This window comes from Alexandromys fortis, unplaced genomic scaffold (genome assembly GCF_014885135.2).
Source record: "Alexandromys fortis isolate MF-2015 unplaced genomic scaffold, M_Fortis_MF-2015_v1.1 scaffold_27, whole genome shotgun sequence".
NCBI lineage: Eukaryota > Metazoa > Chordata > Mammalia > Rodentia > Cricetidae > Alexandromys > Alexandromys fortis.
This window is the reverse complement of record NW_026067952.1, coordinates 3,084,234-3,101,389: the sequence shown is the minus strand read 5'-3', so window position 1 is coordinate 3,101,389 and position 17,156 is coordinate 3,084,234. Positions and strand designations below refer to the sequence as shown.

At 47.4% G+C, this 17,156-nt stretch overlaps 1 protein-coding gene across 1 annotated transcript; it reads left to right on the top strand.

The window, feature by feature from the left end:
- The first annotated feature begins 114 nt into the window (after positions 1-114).
- Positions 115-16,821, top strand: Zswim3 (zinc finger SWIM-type containing 3). Its single transcript, XM_050150827.1, has 2 exons — positions 115-437; positions 14,493-16,821. Exons 1-2 carry the CDS (start codon positions 283-285, stop codon positions 16,420-16,422), a joined length of 2,085 nt encoding a protein of 694 aa, XP_050006784.1. The 5' UTR covers positions 115-282; the 3' UTR covers positions 16,423-16,821.
- The last annotated feature ends 335 nt before the right edge of the window (positions 16,822-17,156 follow it).

Here is a 17,156-nt window from a genome sequence, read left to right as displayed (position 1 = left end):
GATTGGAGAGCATGGGTGCCAGTTTGGGAGCTCCGCGTGTGATTGGGTAACTCAGCGAGGGGGCGGAGCCTTGGGGCTGAATAATAAGGGATGAGTGTCATTTCCCTTCTGACACACCGCAAAGTCGCCCCCAGGTTGCTGTTGCCGGTCTCCTCTCCGGCTCCTCCCGAGCTCCCGAGAGGCCACCCAGTCGGGTCCCCACCCGGGTCCATGCCGGCCGGTTCCCGGTGACCTCTGACCGCTGGCGTGATTCTGGGCTTCGGTGCGGGCCAGTCCCCGGCCATGGAGCTAGGCAGCTGCTTCAAGACCTACGAGGACTTCAAGGAGTGTTTCAGCGCCTACAAAAAGGAGACCAGATGCTCCTTCATTGTGAGGGACTGCGTCTCCGTCCGCTTCCACAACCTCAACCACGGCACCTCCTTCCGCGAGGATATCCTGTAAGGGTGGGGCAGGAGGGTGGGGAGGAGGGCTTCCTGGAGGAGGAGGAGGTCATGCACGGGGCCACGCTACCTGGGGCCACTCGGCAGGACAGCTGCGGCACGCCTCCTGAAAAGCGAGGGAAACCTCGTCGGCGTGGCCCTGTGCCCCCAGGTGCGCTTGCTCCCGCTCCTTCATTCGTGAGGGTTTTTGGAATTCGCAGTAACTTGCACTTTGTCGGGGTTTTTTGTTTGTTTTATTTGTCCGTTTGTTTATTGAGAGCATCTGTCTCAAGCTCAAAGCTTGTTGGGGAATGGCTCCCAAACGCCTTGGTAATGTCCTCCATTAGTCTCCCCTTTACAAAGCAGTAATGTGCTCCTCCGTTGGTTGGTTCGTCCTTTGGTTGATTCATTTTGTAAATGACTCTTGAGCTCCTGATGCAACCGTTTCCAAACACCTTTCTGACCCAGGGCCGCCTCTCCCTCCCTTTTATGCCTGCTTTACTCTGCAGGGGTGTGTGTCAACTCATTTGGTTTTACGGGTGAAAAGCTGTTGAAAACTCCAATGCCGTTAGGACTCAAGTGAAACACCTCCTATAAATGTAGCTCTTAGTTTTACTTCGAGAAAAAGAATGGTAACGTGCATGTATATAACCCCAGTGCAGGCAGGAGGATCATGAGTTTGAGGCAAATCCGTCCTTTAAAAACTCAGGATGAAATGAGAAGCAGACCCCAACTAATCAGCTCAGCTAATGACTCCTTTGTGGAAATGAAGGTGCCAGAATGTGCTGTGAAATCCAGTCAGTTTGAAAGTGTGGCAGCTCTTGCCTATAATCCCAGCACTCAAGAGGATGAGGCAGAAGGATTGTATGAGCCAGCCTACAATACACAGTGAACTCCAAACCAGCCTGGACTACAGGGTGAAACCTTTCTCTAAAAATCAAAATAAATAAAAATAAAAGAAAAAGCAGGCATGATGGCACATGCCTTTAATCCCAGCACTGAGGAGGTAGAAGCAGATGGATCTCTGTGAGTTCCAGGACAGCCAGAGCTGCATAGAGAGACCCTTGTCTCCCCTTTTCCCAGAGAGAGACAGAGTTACAAGGAAAGAAGAAACATGCTGGCAAAGCAGGCGAGGCTTTTCGCTAAAATGAGTGTGTGAATTAATAGAGGCCAAGACTAGGAGATTGGAGGTTGATGGCTGAGTAGCAGAAAGGAGTTTGATGAGAAGTTCCAATGGCAGTAAAGACATAGGTTTGCAAAGAAGTCATGTTGGAGAAACTGGACTGCTGGCTTGGCAGAAGGTGAGGTCAGTTGCAATCTGTCAGCAAGAGCTTTCTACAGCTGAGATGTCTGGACTCCATGCTGTGTGGTGGTCCCGTGCTAAAGTCCCCTGCAGGCAGATCATCCCAGCATCCAGAATGGCAGGATGCAGTACTATCCAGTATGGTTGAGTAAAAATGATTTATGAAGCCAGACGGTGGTGGCGCACACCTTTAATCCAGCACTTTAATCCCAGACAGAGGTAGGTAGATCTCTGAGTTCGAGGCCAGCCTTATCTACAGAGCGACTACCAGGACAGGCTCCAAAGCTACACAGAGAAAAACCCTGTCTCAACCACCCTCCCTAAAATCGACTTATCAAGTGTCAAACGTGATTTAGGGAAATGGGTGCTGCAGCAATTCAGTTTTCTATTTGCTGCTCCAAAAAAATTTATGAGTTCAGGGTGTTGCAGGATATTTGATCACACTGTGAACCCCGGGATTTTTCCAGTTATTTACTGGAAAAACCTGTTTCTAGTTGTGATGTGGCTCAGCCCTAACACACTTTTATCCAAGAGCTTTCTTGTAAACAGGATTAAATAAAACCAACCATAGGTAAAGAGGCAAAGCAAGCAACCAATGACAGGAAAAGCCATGGAGAGTAAGAGGGAGTCAGGAGGATTGAGAGAGACGCACAGGAAGTAGAATGTGTTTTCTTTCAGAAGGCATAGGAGAAAGCTTTCTTTCTGGGACAACAATGGAAGAGGAAGCAGCTGGATGCTTTCTCTGCCTCTGATCTAGCAGGTTTTCACCCCAACATCTGGCTCCTGAGTCTTTATTGATAAGATAGAACAATAGACTTAGCTTGAAAAACAACATTAAGGGTTTATTTTAATCTCTCTCTTTTTTGGTAGGGGAGTTCAAGACAGGGTTTGTCTGTGTAGCCTGGCTGCCCTTGAACTCTGTAGACCAGGATGCCCCCCCCCCCCGAGTTCTGAGATTAAAGGTGTGTGCCACTACTGCCCAGCAGGATTTATTTTAATCTTAAATTTTGATTTGGTTTGGTTTCCATTTTTCGACAGGGTTTCTCTGTATACCCCTGACTGTTCTGGAGTTTACTCTGTAGACCAGGCTGTCCTCCAACTCACAGAGAGCCACCTGCTTCTGCCTCTGAGTGCTGGGATTAAAGGCGTGAGCCACTACCACCTAGCTCAGCTCTTAATCTTAATTTAAGACTCATTTTATTTGTATTTGTGTGTATGTGTAGAGGCCAGAAGAGGACACTGGATCCTCTGAGTTGTAGTTACAATGAATTGAGAACTACCCAATGTGTATACAGGGAACTGCAGTCAAGTCCTCTGGAAGAGCACCAAGTATTCTTAACTGCTGAGCCATTGCTCCTACTCCAAGGTTTGCGGTTTAAAACAACATAGATCAGGTCTAGGGAAGTGGTGCAGTCAGTGAAATGTCTGCCACACAAACTTAGGGAACTGAGTTCGGATGCCCAGGTCTGGGCTGGGCACTGCTGTGTTTTTCTGTAACACTAGGGTTCTCTGGCTAGCTCACCTCGCTGAATCAGTGAGAGACCCTATCTCAGAAAGGTGGGGCATCATGTCCCATACCTTTAATCTCAGCACTCCAGAGGCAGAGGCAGGCAAATCTCTGGAAGTTTGAGACAGCCTGGTTTACATATTAAGTGGCTGCAGACCAGTCAGGATAAAGCGGGGAACATTAGAGGAAGAAAGCCAGTGTTGACCTCCAGCCTCCAAACACATGCATGTTCATGTGCATGCACACATGTGTACACCCTCCTACCCCGACCTCCCAGTCTGCTGCACGGTCATGTGCATGCACACATGTGTACACACCCTCCTGCCCCGACCTCCCAGTCTGCTCTGCTCTTTGAGGACTGACTGCCTGAATTGGACATGGTTGAGAAGATGTCCAAGGGGAGGGCAGGTGTGAGGACTGCAGTAAGGATGACCCGGAAAAAGAAAAGGTGGGAGCAAGTCGGAGCAGGGAGAAGGGGAAGAGTTGCACACAGTTAAGAAAGTGTGAGCAGTAAGCCGGACCTCACTTTGGCCACCTTGTGGTGACTTAACTGTTGTCTGTAGAGACCCTCTAATGTCACATCACTCACTCCATCAACAATAATGTAGGGCACAAAGATGAGCACGCCGTAGGCTGTGCCCCTGAAGACAGCCTTAGACAATGGCTGAATTCATGAGCTCCACTGACCTTCAGCCTCAGCAGAGATGAACGCACTGCCAGCTGTGTCCCTGAAGACAGCTTTAGAGGAATGTAGGATTCATGAGCTCCACTGACCTTCAGCCTCAGCAGAGACAGATGGGCTGCTGGTTAAGTTTTTGTTTGATTTTTGAGGCAGGATCTCACCCTTCAGCCAGCCTGACCTTGAATAGGCAGTTATACTTTTTTTCCCACTCCTCCCATCCCCTCCTGTTTCCCTTTCTACTGCCTGCCCATCCGCTCCTCCTCCATCTCCATTCAGAAGGGGCAGCCTTCCCACTTTACCTGTCTCCAAGTACTGCGTCCACTGTCTAGCTAGAATAGTTTGTCTGTCTGTCTGCTTGTTTGTTTGGAAGCAGGTTCCCCCTGCCTCTTCCCACACCATGCCCGGCTCCACTAGATGTTGGATGCTCTTTGTTTTTGAGGCAGGGTCTCTTTGTGTAGCCCTGGAACTTAGAGAGATCCACATGCCTCTGCCTCCCAAGTGCTGGGATTAAAGGCCTTTGCCACCACACCAGGCACTATTAAATGTACAAACCGGCTCCATGTAGAGCTCACTGTCTATGTTGGAGGAATTGGAGGGCGGGTGGTAGAAAATGTTTTTAGGAATAATTAAACAGGTGTTTCCACAGCCAGGTATATGCACTTAGTGGGGAGATGATTTTAATAATAAATACTTATACAAATGTAGTCATATGAACTTACTAAACAGAGTAAAAGCAGCAAGCTGATTTAAAGAAAATTATTTGGGGCTGGAGAGGTGGTTCAGTGGTTAAGAGCACTGGCTGCTCTTCCAGAGGTCCCGAGTTCAACTCCCAGCACCCACATGGTGACTCACAACTGTCTACAACAGGATCTGATTCCCTCTTCCCGCATGCAAAGTTTAAAAAAAGAAAATTATTTGGGAGCTAGAAAATAGCTCAGTGGCTAAGAGCACTTGCTGCTCTTCAAGAGGATCTGGGTTCAATTTTCAGCACCCATGCGTGGCTATCAACTGTCTAAAATTCTAGTTCTAGGCTGGAGAGATGGCTCAGAGGTTAAAATTCTAGTTCTAGGGCATCTGATGATGCCCTTTTCTCGCCTCCATAGGCACCAGACATGCCCATGGTGCACAGACATATTTGGAAACAAAACACTTGTACACATAATAATATTTTAAAATAGTAGTGTAGATGTTATATGGATAGCGATGGCAGGTGTACATACAGAGAGTTAGCAACTCAGGATCAGGAAAACTGACCATACAGGTTAAAGGCTGAGAGCTCTGGAGCCGCTAGCCTTTGCTCTTAACCTCCACAGCAAAGTTTTATCCCTTATAAAATGAGGAGGTTGAACTGGAGAGATGGCTCAGTGGCTAAGAGCACTGGCTGCTCTTCCAGAGATCCTGAGTTCAATTCCCAGGAGTTACATGATGCCTCACAGCCATCTGTAATGAACTCTAGTGCCCTCTTCTGGCCTTCAGGCATATATGCAGACAATACACTATATACGTAATAAATAAATAAATCTTTTTTGGTTTTTCGAGACAGGGTTTCTCTGTAGCTTTGGTGCCCGTCCCGGAACTAGCTCTTGTAGACCAAGGCTGGCCTCGAACTCACAGAGATCCGCCTGCCTCTGCCTCCCGAGTGCTGGGATTAAAGGCGTGCGACACCACCGCCCGGCAAATAAATCTTTTAATGAAAAAGAAAAAAGAATAAAATGAGGAGGTGGGGCTTGAGAGGTGGTTCAACAGCTGAGAGCATTGCTGCCCTTGCAGGAGAACTCAAATTCGGTTTTCAGCAGCCTGTCAGGCTGCTCACAACTGCCCGTATCTCCAGCTCCAGTGGAATCCGGTGTCTTCTGAGGGACTCTGGAGACACTGCACTTAGGTGCATGTACATACAACAGACAGAGACAGTCATATAACTAAAGATAAAAATAAATATTTTTTTGAGTCCAGGTGATAGTGGTATATACACTGTTGATCCCAGCACTCAGGAGGTGGAGGCATGAGGGTCTCTGTGAGTTTGAGGCAGCCTGGTCTATAGAGCAAGTTTCAGGATAGCCAAGGCTACACAGAGAAACCCTCTCTCAACACCCCCCCCCCAAATTATTTTTTTTTATTTTATTTTGTGGGTGTGAGTGTTCGCCTGGGTGTATTTCTGCACCACATGCAGGCCGTGCCCACTGAGACTGAAGAGAGCGTTAGATCCCTGCAACTAGTTACAGCTGTGATGTGGGCGCTAAGAGCTGAACCTGCGTGCTTTTAACTGCGGAGCCATCTTCCTAGTCTCAGGTGTAAATCTTACAAAAAGAAGTGAGGAGGTGGGCTAGGTAATATAGCTGAGAGGTAAAGTGCTTACCTGCCTGACAGTGCATGGTCTTGGGTTCAATCCCAACCCTGGGAAGAAGAAACTAGCAGAGGGTTTGTTGAGAAATAAGAAAATGCTTCCATGTGCAAGGCCCTGGGTTTAGTACCAGCACCACAGAAAAAAAGGGAAAAAGAGTCAGGTGGTGGTGGCGCATGCCTTTAATCCCAGCACGTGGGAGGCAGAGGCAGGCGGATCTCTGTGAGTTCGAGGCCAGCCTGGTCTACAAGAGCTAGTTCCAGGACAGGCTCCAAAGCTACAGAGAAACACTGTCTGGGGGTGGGGGGAGGGACAAGAACAAAAAAAATTAGAAAATTACTTTTAAAAAAATTTAATTCTGTTTATGTGGAGGTCAGAGGACAACTTTCAGGGTATGTTTCTCTCCTTCCACCATGTGGGTTCCAGGGGTCGAACTCAGTCAGTGTCTTACACCCTGAACTCACTGGCTCTCTAATTAGAAAATTCTTTTTTTTTTAATATTTATTTATTATGTATACAATATTCTGTCTGTGTGTATGCCTGCAGGCCAGAAGAGGGCACCAGACCCCATTACAGATGGTTGTGAGCCACCATGTGGTTGCTGGGAATTGAACTCAGGACCTTTGCAAGAGCAGGCAGTGCTCTTAACCACTGAGCCATCTCTTCAGCCCCCTAGAAAATTCTTAAAGGGCTCATTGTGGCCAAGAAGTTAAGAATGGAGCTTCAGCCAGGTGTGGTGGTTCTAGGCATCCCTATGGTGAATCTCTGCGAGTTCAAGTCCAGCCTAGGGCTCCACAGTAAAATTCCTGTCTCAAAGGATAAATAAAGACTTCTTCAAACCCAACTTTGTAAAAAAAATCTTCTTGCAGGCCATAGAAGCAGTTTGTAAAGGAGGAAACACTTTGAACTTTCCTTAACAGGTTATTATTACTAACATTCTTTTTACAGTATATAAGACTGATTTGTCTTTGTTGAGTTTTGTTTGGTTTTGCTTTTGAGATAGGGTCTCAATGTGTGGCTAGTCTGGAGCTTCATGTGTAAAACAAGCTGAATTTGAATCTAGGGGGCCTCTTCACTCTGCCTCTTGAGGACTGGGATTACAAGCGCTACCTCCATGCCCTGCAGGAGAGCTGGGTTTTGTTGCCAGTGAGATGGAGGACACCTTGGCCTGTAATAATTTCTGCCCCAATGTTTCCAGTGAGTAGTCTCCATCCTTCAGGCAGCTCATTGGCTTAGTAAAGACAGTTCTCATTTTGAAAAGTCAGAACAGTTCATGGCATGTTCAGGAAGCAGGACAAAGACTAAATACATATTTCACAATATCACAGATATATCAAAACTTTAGTTTTTATTTTACTTTCTTTTTGTTTGTTTGTTTGTTCTGATTTTTTGAGACAGGGTTTCTCTGTGTATCCCTGGCTGTCCTGGAACTTGTTCTGTAGACCAGACTGGCCTCTAACTCAGAGACCTGCCTGCCTCTGCCTCCGAAGTGCTGGGATTAAAGGTGTGTGCTACCACCACCAAGCTTTTATTTTTTTTAACACCCTATCAAATGAGAAAGTCTGTGATTGTTTTTAATGAACTTTACAGACTAAACCCTTCCAGCCCTTAGGTTGAGGGTACATATTCTTCAGAGTCCTTGATAAACTCTGATGCCCTCTCCTTTGCTGCTCAGTTCAGTAACTGCCATTTCCAGACAGTGTCCAACATTACTTACTCCAGGTTCTTTGCTAGGAACTTCACAGACATTATCTCACTTAGTCCTTAACACACGCCTTTGAACTGGACCGTTGTTCTCAGAGTGACAAGGTCGTGTCACAAGCAAAAGTTGCCACACAAAAGTCTTACCAGTAAGCCACGCGTGGTGAGGCATACCTTTGATACCTCCCAGCATTTTGGGAGGCAGAGGCAGGTGGATCTCTGTGAGTTTGGGGTCAGCCTGGTCTACATAGTGAGTTCCAGGACAGCCAGGGCTACACAGTGAGACCCTGTCTCAAAAAAATGAAACAAAAATCTTGCCAGTAAACTAGTCACTTATAAAATTCATCTCTACTTAACTATTCTTTTCTGTTCAGTCCTGCAGTTTCCTTGACATCACTGACAGTGTCTAGCTGATGAATAAGTGTTAAAGTAATGGCGGAGAGCCACCAGCCTTAGGAAGTGACCAAATGGAGACTGAAGTCTACAGGTAGACAGGGCACTAGGACCTTGAAGAGCAGAGGTTTTGTAAAGCAGGAATTATACCCTACAAAGCTTGATAAAGGCCAGAAATATTTTTGTGAAACAAAATATTGAGAAACATAGACTTTGGGGAAGTTGTACCAGAAACAAGAAAACAAAGTTGGTTTTGGTTTTGTGTTTGTTTGGGTTGGTGTTTTAAAATATGTATGTGTGTGAGCATGTGCTGTTGTGTGGGTTCCCCGCCCCTGTGCATGTGCCAAAGCCAGAAGGCTACCTTGGACCCCTCTGAACTGGAGTTTGCAGTACATGGGTAATGGGATCTTAACTCCAGTCCTCATAACTAAGCATCAAGCACTCTTAACCACTAGTTAGGTTTCTGTTGCTATGATAAGACACCATGACCAAAAACAAGTTGTGGGGGACAGGAGGGCTGTTTATTTCAGCTTACAGTTATACATCACGGTCTATCATTGAAGGAAGTCAGGACAGTAACTCAAGGCAGGAACATGGATGCTAGAGCTGATACAGAGGCCATGGAAGAATGCTGCTTATTGGCTTGCTCATCATGGCTGGCTCAGCCTGCTTTCTTATATATACCTTGCAGGCTCACCTGCCCAGGGGTGACACTGTTCACCGTAGATATCAAGAAAATGTACCCCAGGTAGGGCTGGAGAGGTGGCTCAGAAGTTAAGAGCACCTCTGCTCTTCCAGAGGTCCTGAGTTCAGTTCCCAGCAACACACAGTAACTCACAGCCATCTATAATAGGATCTGATGCCCTCTTCTGGCATGTAGGCATATGTGCAGTAGAATACTCCTATACATAAATAAATAAATCACATTTTTGTGCCCCAGTCTTGCCTACAGGCTAATCTCGGCCAGGTATTTTCTCAATTAAGATCTTCTGTCCTTGCCCAGTGTGGTATCTCACTCCTTTAATCCTGCATTCCAGAGGCAGAGGCAGGTGGAGCTGTGAGTTTGAAGCCAGCCTGGTCTCTACATCAAGTTCCAGGATCTTCAGGGCTACATAGAGACACTCTGTCTCCAAAAACAAACAAAAAACAAATTCCCTCCTCCCGGATGTTTCTAGGTTTGCCGTCAAGTTGACCAAAACCAACCCATACACTGTGTCTTGTCCTGCTCTGCTTCTTTGAAGTCGATTCTTGTTGCATAGCCCTGGCTAACTGTGTCGTCTTGCTTGGCCTTGTTTCCAAGGACCTTCCTGCCTCTGCCTGCTGAGCGCTGAGATTACAAGTTTGTTCCAAAACACCCTGCTCTGACTGTCTGTCTCAGAGAGACAGGATCTTGCCCACAGACTCCAATTCCAGTTCTGCTTCACATTCCAGAGTGTTTAAGTTACAGGCATACACCACTGCACCTTGTAATCTTAATTTGTGTGTATATTTATGTGTGTGTATTTGTATGTGTATGTTTATGTTTGTATGTATACTTGTGTGTGCATGTGCTTGTTTATGTGTACACACGGGTACACATGCACTCATGTGGTGCTAAGAATGGCAGTTACAGGTTGAGCATCTCCATTGTATTTTGTTTGGAGACAGTGTCTCTTACCGAACCACAAGTTCAGTGATTTGGCTAGACTGGCTGACCAGCAAGTGCCCAGGAATCTGCCTGCCTCCAATTCCCCAGCCTTGGAATTACAGCCACACACAACTATACCCAGCAGTTTTTTGTATGAGTGCTAAGGATCAAACTTACGCCCTCACGCTTGTATAGCAGCATTTTACTGACCCAAGTCATCTCCCTATCTCTTGCAGTCTCCCAACTTTTAAAAATATTTGTCTGTCTGTCTGTCTGTCTGTCTATCTATCTATCTATCTATCTATCTATCTATCTATTTAATGTATTTGAGTGATTTTTCTGCATCTATGTCTGTGCACCATGTGTGTGCCTGGTGCCCAAGGAGGTAAGAAGAGGGCATCTGAGCCCCTGGAACTGGAGTTAATAATTGTTGTGAGCCACTATGTGGCTGCTGGGAACTGAGTCTAGGTCCTCTGCAAGAGCAACAATATTCTAAACACCAAGCCACCTGTCCAGTCCCAACCCCATAGTCTCAGTTTATTTTTCAAAGCAGGGTTCCTATGTAGTCCTGGCTATCCTGGAACTCACTTTGTAGACCAGGCTAGCCTCAAACTCACTGAGATCCACCTGCTTCTGCCTCCTGAGCATTGGGATTCAAGGTGTGCACCACCATACCTGGCTGTAGTCTCAGTTTTTAAGGTATACTTCTGTTCAGATGGGGTTTTTTTCCTATTAATTTCTATGAAATGTCTGCAGTAGGGTTTTTTGTTTTTGTTTTTTGGTTTTTTTTTTTTTTTTTTGGATTTTGTGTTCTGTGTGTGTCGAGGGAGGAGGGTTGGATTGTTTCTTTGTTTTATGTGCTACATAGCCCAAACTGGCCTTGACAATCCTCCTGCCTCAGTCTCCTGAGTGTTGGAAAATGAGTCACGTGCTACTAATCTAGCTTATAGGATCCTTTGGTCCTCAATTAGCTAACAGCTCTAACTTAAGGTGGTTTATGAGTTGCTAATGTGTAGCTCAGACTGGCCAGCCTTCTTGTATCTTTGTTCTGCATCCTCACGCCTGTCATGCAGGACAGCTCCCCACGTGACACAAATGCAGTTACATCCAGAAGAAAAGCTTCCTTGATGTTCTGTCGTGGCTCTTCTCCATAATAGGGCAAGTGTTCATGCCCAGTTCTCACAAGATTACCTTAATTGGCTTAGGGTAGCAACAGCTATTCTAAGCACGTAGTTGTGTTGGGGAGGAGCAGCATTCTGGATAAAACTGGCTCTTTGTCAGGAAGACAAGGAGATGTAGAGTTGACAAGCAATACTTTGGGGTTAGATACTTCTGTGGTTGTTCCTCAGTGTCGGGGGAAGGTTTCCAGGATGTCCCACACACATCAAAATCAGTGGATACTCAAGCCTCTTATATAACATGGCATAGTATGTACACACGCCTTACACCCTTCATACTCTGATTTCTAGATTACTTATAATACCAAATACTGTGCCGGTAGTCACTACAGCGTATTTGGTGATTAGCGAAAAGGGAAATATGTATTAAGCACAAATCATTTTTGTTTCTTGTTTAGGACTGTACTGGGGAAACCTGGGGTTTTATACAAATGGGGTAAGGATTCTACCGCTGAGCTACAGCCCAAGACAGTTGTTTTGTTTTTTGAAAACTAGGTATTGCTTTCTAGTCCAGACTAGCCCAGAATTCCTTATATAGCCCAGGCTAGTGTTTCCCAAGTCTTGGGTTCACAGGCATGAGCTTCCGTACCCAGCTTCACTGAATTAGACTTTAGGTATTGGTGTACTCACAGGTTGGTATGGAGGGTAGGGCATGCATGTCTCTAGATCAGAGGACAGCTTTGCAAAGTTGGTTCTCTCCACCTTTTGGTGGGATCAAACTCAGGTCTCTGGGCCCCTTTACTTGTTGCCTTCTTGCCCTGTTTAGAGATCTATCTATACGGGGATTGTTGAACCTAAGAAAATGGGCAAAATAATGGTTAAGTAGACATAGACACGCAAACCTGGCTCAGTCCTCAGATATGCCGGTGTCAGCTGGAAGAGTAAATCCTAGATTCTCATCCGTACACCTGTTTCCCTCTGTAAAGTGGAGATGACAGTAGAACTCTGGCTAGTGTGAAGTGAGACACTAGGGCCCAGAGCTGCCGGGCACATGATCTGCAGTGCGTGTAGTGATGGCAGGAAAGCATAGCAGAAACTTATTCACATGGTGGGTACGGGCTGGGGTAAGGTCAGTAGCAGAATACCTGCCTGGCTGTGCATGGCCCTGGGTTTGAAAAGGGAGGGAGGAAGGTACTGGGCAGGATGGTACTTAAAATCCCAGCACTTGGTATGTAGTGCAGGAAGATGACCATCAGGTGAGGCCATGTTCCCCGCCGCCCTACCCCGCAAAAAGTAGAAGCAAGGAAAAGAGGGAAGCTGAATAAGAAGGAAGAATTAAGAGAATGCCCAGGACTCCACCCTGGCTGGCTGCAGATACTAATAGAGCCAGGAATAGTAAAACGAGCTTTGTGGTTGGCAGTGGCTCCCTCAAACCATCACTAAGTTCATGGCAAGTAAATGTAATCTGGTGGCTAGAGTTAGGCTAAGATACTGCGCTAGCAGGTGGTGGGGCCAGCTTTGTAGAAGAGTATGGCTCCATGTACCCCAAATGATGAGATGAAGGGTAGAATGGTCCTTCAGAGAAAGGTACAAGCACAAGCCGTTGCCAGAAGACACTTTCTAGTGAACACCAGAAACTGTGAGCAGTTTGCATTCTAAGACACAAACAAGGTGAAGGGGGAGGATTAAGACCACCAGTGGTGCTCACTTGCTGGCTTTGCCATTCTTCGGGGCTGCTCCAAGCCCTTCCCAACCAAAACTAGAGATGGCGCCACCGCTGCACTGTGCTCACCACAGACACTTGACATTCTCAGCCCCAGGCCCCTCCACCCTGCTGTCTGTCATAAGACTGCCGCGTCCTGTTTTCCTAAACTTGCCCTACAGGGTGGGCAGACTGGACCAGCTGGATAGGAGTGTTTGGAAAAGTATAGGCGGAGCTCCCAGACTGTGCCTGTCGTGCTCGAGGCTGAGATTTCCCCCCCCTCTCTTGGTTTTTCAGCTGGGCCACTCCCTGAGGAGGCAGGGGTGTGACCCCTCCCACCCATGATTCATTAGCCTGTGATATTGCTGGTAATCATCTGCTGAGGCGCGCCATTATGTTAGGAGCTAGGAATACACTGAGGAATGATTTAGCCCTGGCACTTGGAGATGTCCCCACTAAGTGTCCCCCGGCATGGGAACTATAAAAGCTATCTTTAACCCTAACATAAACAAAAGCAAGGCAGGCTCTGGGCTAAAGTTTTTTCTGTGGTTCATTTAGTCTTTATGATAACCCTAATGAGGTTATCTCACTTTATAATGGGCAGACTGGATCCACAGAAGTGAAGTGACTTGCCCAATTAAACAGATTCCTAGTGACAGCCAGGTCTCAAAGGACTCAACTCCACTCGACCTCCAGTGTGCCCCCTCTCGCCTTCAGTGGTATTGATACCTAGAGCTCTGTAAGACCTTTTAGCTGAATGCAGTAAATTCAGATTCAGGATTAATTAATGCAGCTTGGGGTCATCCATAAAGGCTGAGGAGAGAAGGGAGGATTTGATTGGACCCTGAACCTAGGAGTCAAATGGAAAGAGCAAATAAGTTGATAACCACCCTTTGGAATCATCCACTCCCACCAAGAGTGCTAAGGCTGCAGGGATGAGACTCTTAGATGGTTCAGTCTCCATCACAGACCAAAATATAAACAACTCAGGGTATGAATCTTCCTCTTTACAGGAACAGCCAGAAATTTTCTCTTCTGCAGATAAGCCTTGGCACATGTTCTTCCTGCTGTCGAGGAAGAGAAGGCAGAGTGTCCCAAATGAATAAAAATAACTTTAAGACAAGGCCTTGCCACATAGCCCAGGCTGCCCTGGAGCTTCCAGCCTTTCTGCCATGGCCTCCCAGTTGCTAGGATTACATACAGGCCTGGGGATCATTTAAATGAGGAGAAACTAGCTAGGCACTCTGTTGCTATGTCAGCTTTTCCTTACATCCCACCTCAGATTGGATTGGTGGCAGCCACAATGGTAGCAGACAGAATGGAGAAAAATATCGGCCCTTTAAGCCAGGCAGAGTAAAGAGCTCACCTCTGTAACCACAGCTCATAAGAAGGTTGCAGCAAGTTCAGGGCCAGCCTGGACTATATCATGAGTTCCATGCCGCCTGTCCCCAAGCTGAAAAAAGCACAAACAAATAAATTGGCCTTAGAACTGTGTGGAGGAAAGTGAGGGGTGTTGTAATATAGTCTTGAGGGAGGGAGCTGGAAATGTTGGGGCTAGAGAGTTACAATAAATTTTTCTTGCTTACATTCTACACTACCTTGTGGTCTAGGGAGTATATTGGTCAGTATGAATGGCTACGCGGTCTTTTAAGAGAGTGGCAGCCAGCACCTTTCTCACTGTCGCCTCTGCCTTCCCTAGATATGTGCAGGTGAAATTTGTCTGTATTCGGACGCAGTCAAACAGGAAGAGAACACGGAAGGTGAACAGGTGCCCAGCGTACTTGCTCCTGCAGTACAACGAAAGCCTAGATAGACTGTTTATCAGTGAATTGAATACCCAACACATACATGTTGATTCTTATGCTGCTGGAGGAGCCCCTGCTAGCAAACTCCAGAAGGCAGTGTATCTGCATAACCTCCAGCCGGTGCAGCTCAGCATCAAGAAAGACCTTGATGCAGCAGAGAAGCTCCCAGTAGAACCACCGTCTTTCTGCCTAGATAAGACACAGCTGCCCTCAGATCCAGAGCAGGGGGCCATCAGTCCTTCTGACCTGGCCAAGATAGCAAAAGTGATGAAAAACTTTCTTACTGTAGACGAGGGCTCGATGGCCTCCTTCAGCGTGGGCACCAGCCAAGACCTGGACCGGCTCAGCTTCCAGAGCAGCAAGATGAGTGACTTGTTCACCCGATTCCCAGAGAATCTCTTGTTGCACCGGGTGGAGAATAGCCAGGGCCATATTCTGTATGCTTTCTTGGTGGAGAACAAGGAGCGAGAGAGTCGAGTAGTACATTTTGCTGTGCTCAAGGCTGAGACAGCCCCCTCTGTGGCCAAGATGCTCAATATCTTTACAGAATTCAACTCTGATTGGCCCAAGGTCAAGGTGGTCTTTGTGGATCCTTCATTCCCTCACCGAGCTATTCTTCAGGAGATCTTCCCCGCGGCCCGCATCCTCCTTTCTATTTATCATACGACCCGGCTCCTCGAGAAGAAGTTGCATCAGAGCGCTGCAAATGCATCCTTTAAAAGGCTCATGAAGGAAGCTCTTCGGGAGGCTGTGTTTGTCTCTTCTGAAGCAAGCCTGAAAAAGCTCTGTCAGATGACGCAGGCCCTGCTAGATGAGGAACTCTTCAGGTTCCTCCAGGCCCATTGGTTCTCCTGTGAACTGCTGTGGTACATGCATGTGAGGAAGGGCCTGCATGCATGTAACACCTACATGGACAGCCTAGACATAGTCACCAGCAAGGTGTCCAGCCTCTTCCGGGAGCAGCGGTCCCTACTGGACTGCATCCTTCACTTTGTGGATTACATAGACTTCTTTAACACCAAGGGCCTGAAGAGCTTGCCCACAAATTCCCCCAAGTTAAAAAGAACTCAGCTCCCAAGCACACCACCAAGGCCCAAGAAGTCTTTTCGAATTTGTGGAGGGGATGTCACCAGGCTCCCTGTGGACGAGACAAAGCCAGACTCAGAGCAGTCCCAGTCGCCACCGCCCCAGGATCAGCCCTGCAAGGGTGGCATGCTGGACATTTTGCAGCAGAGTGGCTCTGAGCTAGCCTACAAGCTCTGCCACAACGAGTGGGAGGTGGTGCGGAACTCTACCCACCTGGTGGACGAGGTTGGCTCCTCGGTCGCCGTGAAGCTCCTGGAAGACTCACACCAGGTGAGCAAAGACGGCTGCAGCTGCAGCTGCTCCTTTCAGCGGTGTTACCATCTGCCGTGTCGGCACATCTTGGCTCTGTTGCATACCAGCCAGCAGCCAGTAGGGGAAGCCATGGTGTGCTGCCGGTGGCAGAAGAAGTACCAGCACCTCCTTGGACCCAATGGGGAGCTTCAAGACCGTGGAATAATCCCAAGCACAGATCAGCCTGAAAAGCAAGGTCAGAACCACATGATTCAGGACCTAAGCAGGGAGCTGGCAAACCTGCTGATGCAGACTGAGGGGCCAGAGCTGGAGGAGCGCTGTTCCACCCTGCGCAAGATTGTGGACATCTGGGCTGACCCCTACCAGCTACCTGAGTCCAGTCAGCAGCCAGTTGATTTCAAAGATGTGGGGTGCCTCCCTTTCCTCTGGGGGAAGCTAGAGGAAGGGGACAGTCTTCCTCTCGCTGAAGCCATGCTTCATGACTGAAGCGCTTGTACTAGTGCACTGCGTGTCCAAACCTTGGAAGTTCGAGAGTTCGAAGTGGGCGGGTCATACTGTGGGTCAGTATTTTAACCAATGTCTTCCAAGGTAAGGGCTAAGAAGCTCTTAAAAGTATGGGGGGGATAGGGACCCCACTGTGACAGTCCCCTGAGCCTGCTGCCCCTTTCAGCCCTACCTTTGGCCAAAGTTATTCCTCACTGAAAGGTCACGCCTCTTCTTCCCCAGCCCCAGAGGTCAAATTGCATTGACCCAACAGAGATGAGCCCTTGCCCAGGAGAATAAAACAAAGTGAACCTGGAAAGCAGCTTTGTTTTCAGGGATGGAAGGAAGGGGGGGGGGGTGACCCTTGACTGTCGCTGCTCTTTAGAAAATACCTGTTATGTATTTTTACTCACGTTAATAAAGTTGTTTTTGTTTTTGTTTCACTTTTGTGGTTTTTGAGACAGGGTCTCATGTAGCCCAGGCTGGCCTCAAACGTCATTTTAAAGGAAACTTGAGTATTGTCTAACGGGCTGTGGTGCCAAACAGAACCTGGTGCTTCAGATCAGCTAGTAGTGTAGTAAATACTTCGCCCTCTTCCTACCAACTAAGCCTGTAGCATTGACTTTAGGTGCCTTGTTCATTCTATTCAGGAAAGGGACAAGAGGACCAGGAGGGAGGAGACCCAAATCCTAGATTTTACTGCGAGCCATTTTTGGAACGCTATGGGCAAATTCCTA

Coding starts and splice junctions, on each gene's coding strand:
- Zswim3 (XM_050150827.1), top strand. CDS start 283: ATGGAGCTAGGCAGCTGCTTCAAGACCTACGAGGACTTCAAGGAGTGT. Junction 438..14,492: donor TCCTTCCGCGAGGATATCCT/GTAAGGGTGGGG, acceptor TGCCTTCCCTAG/ATATGTGCAGGTGAAATTTG.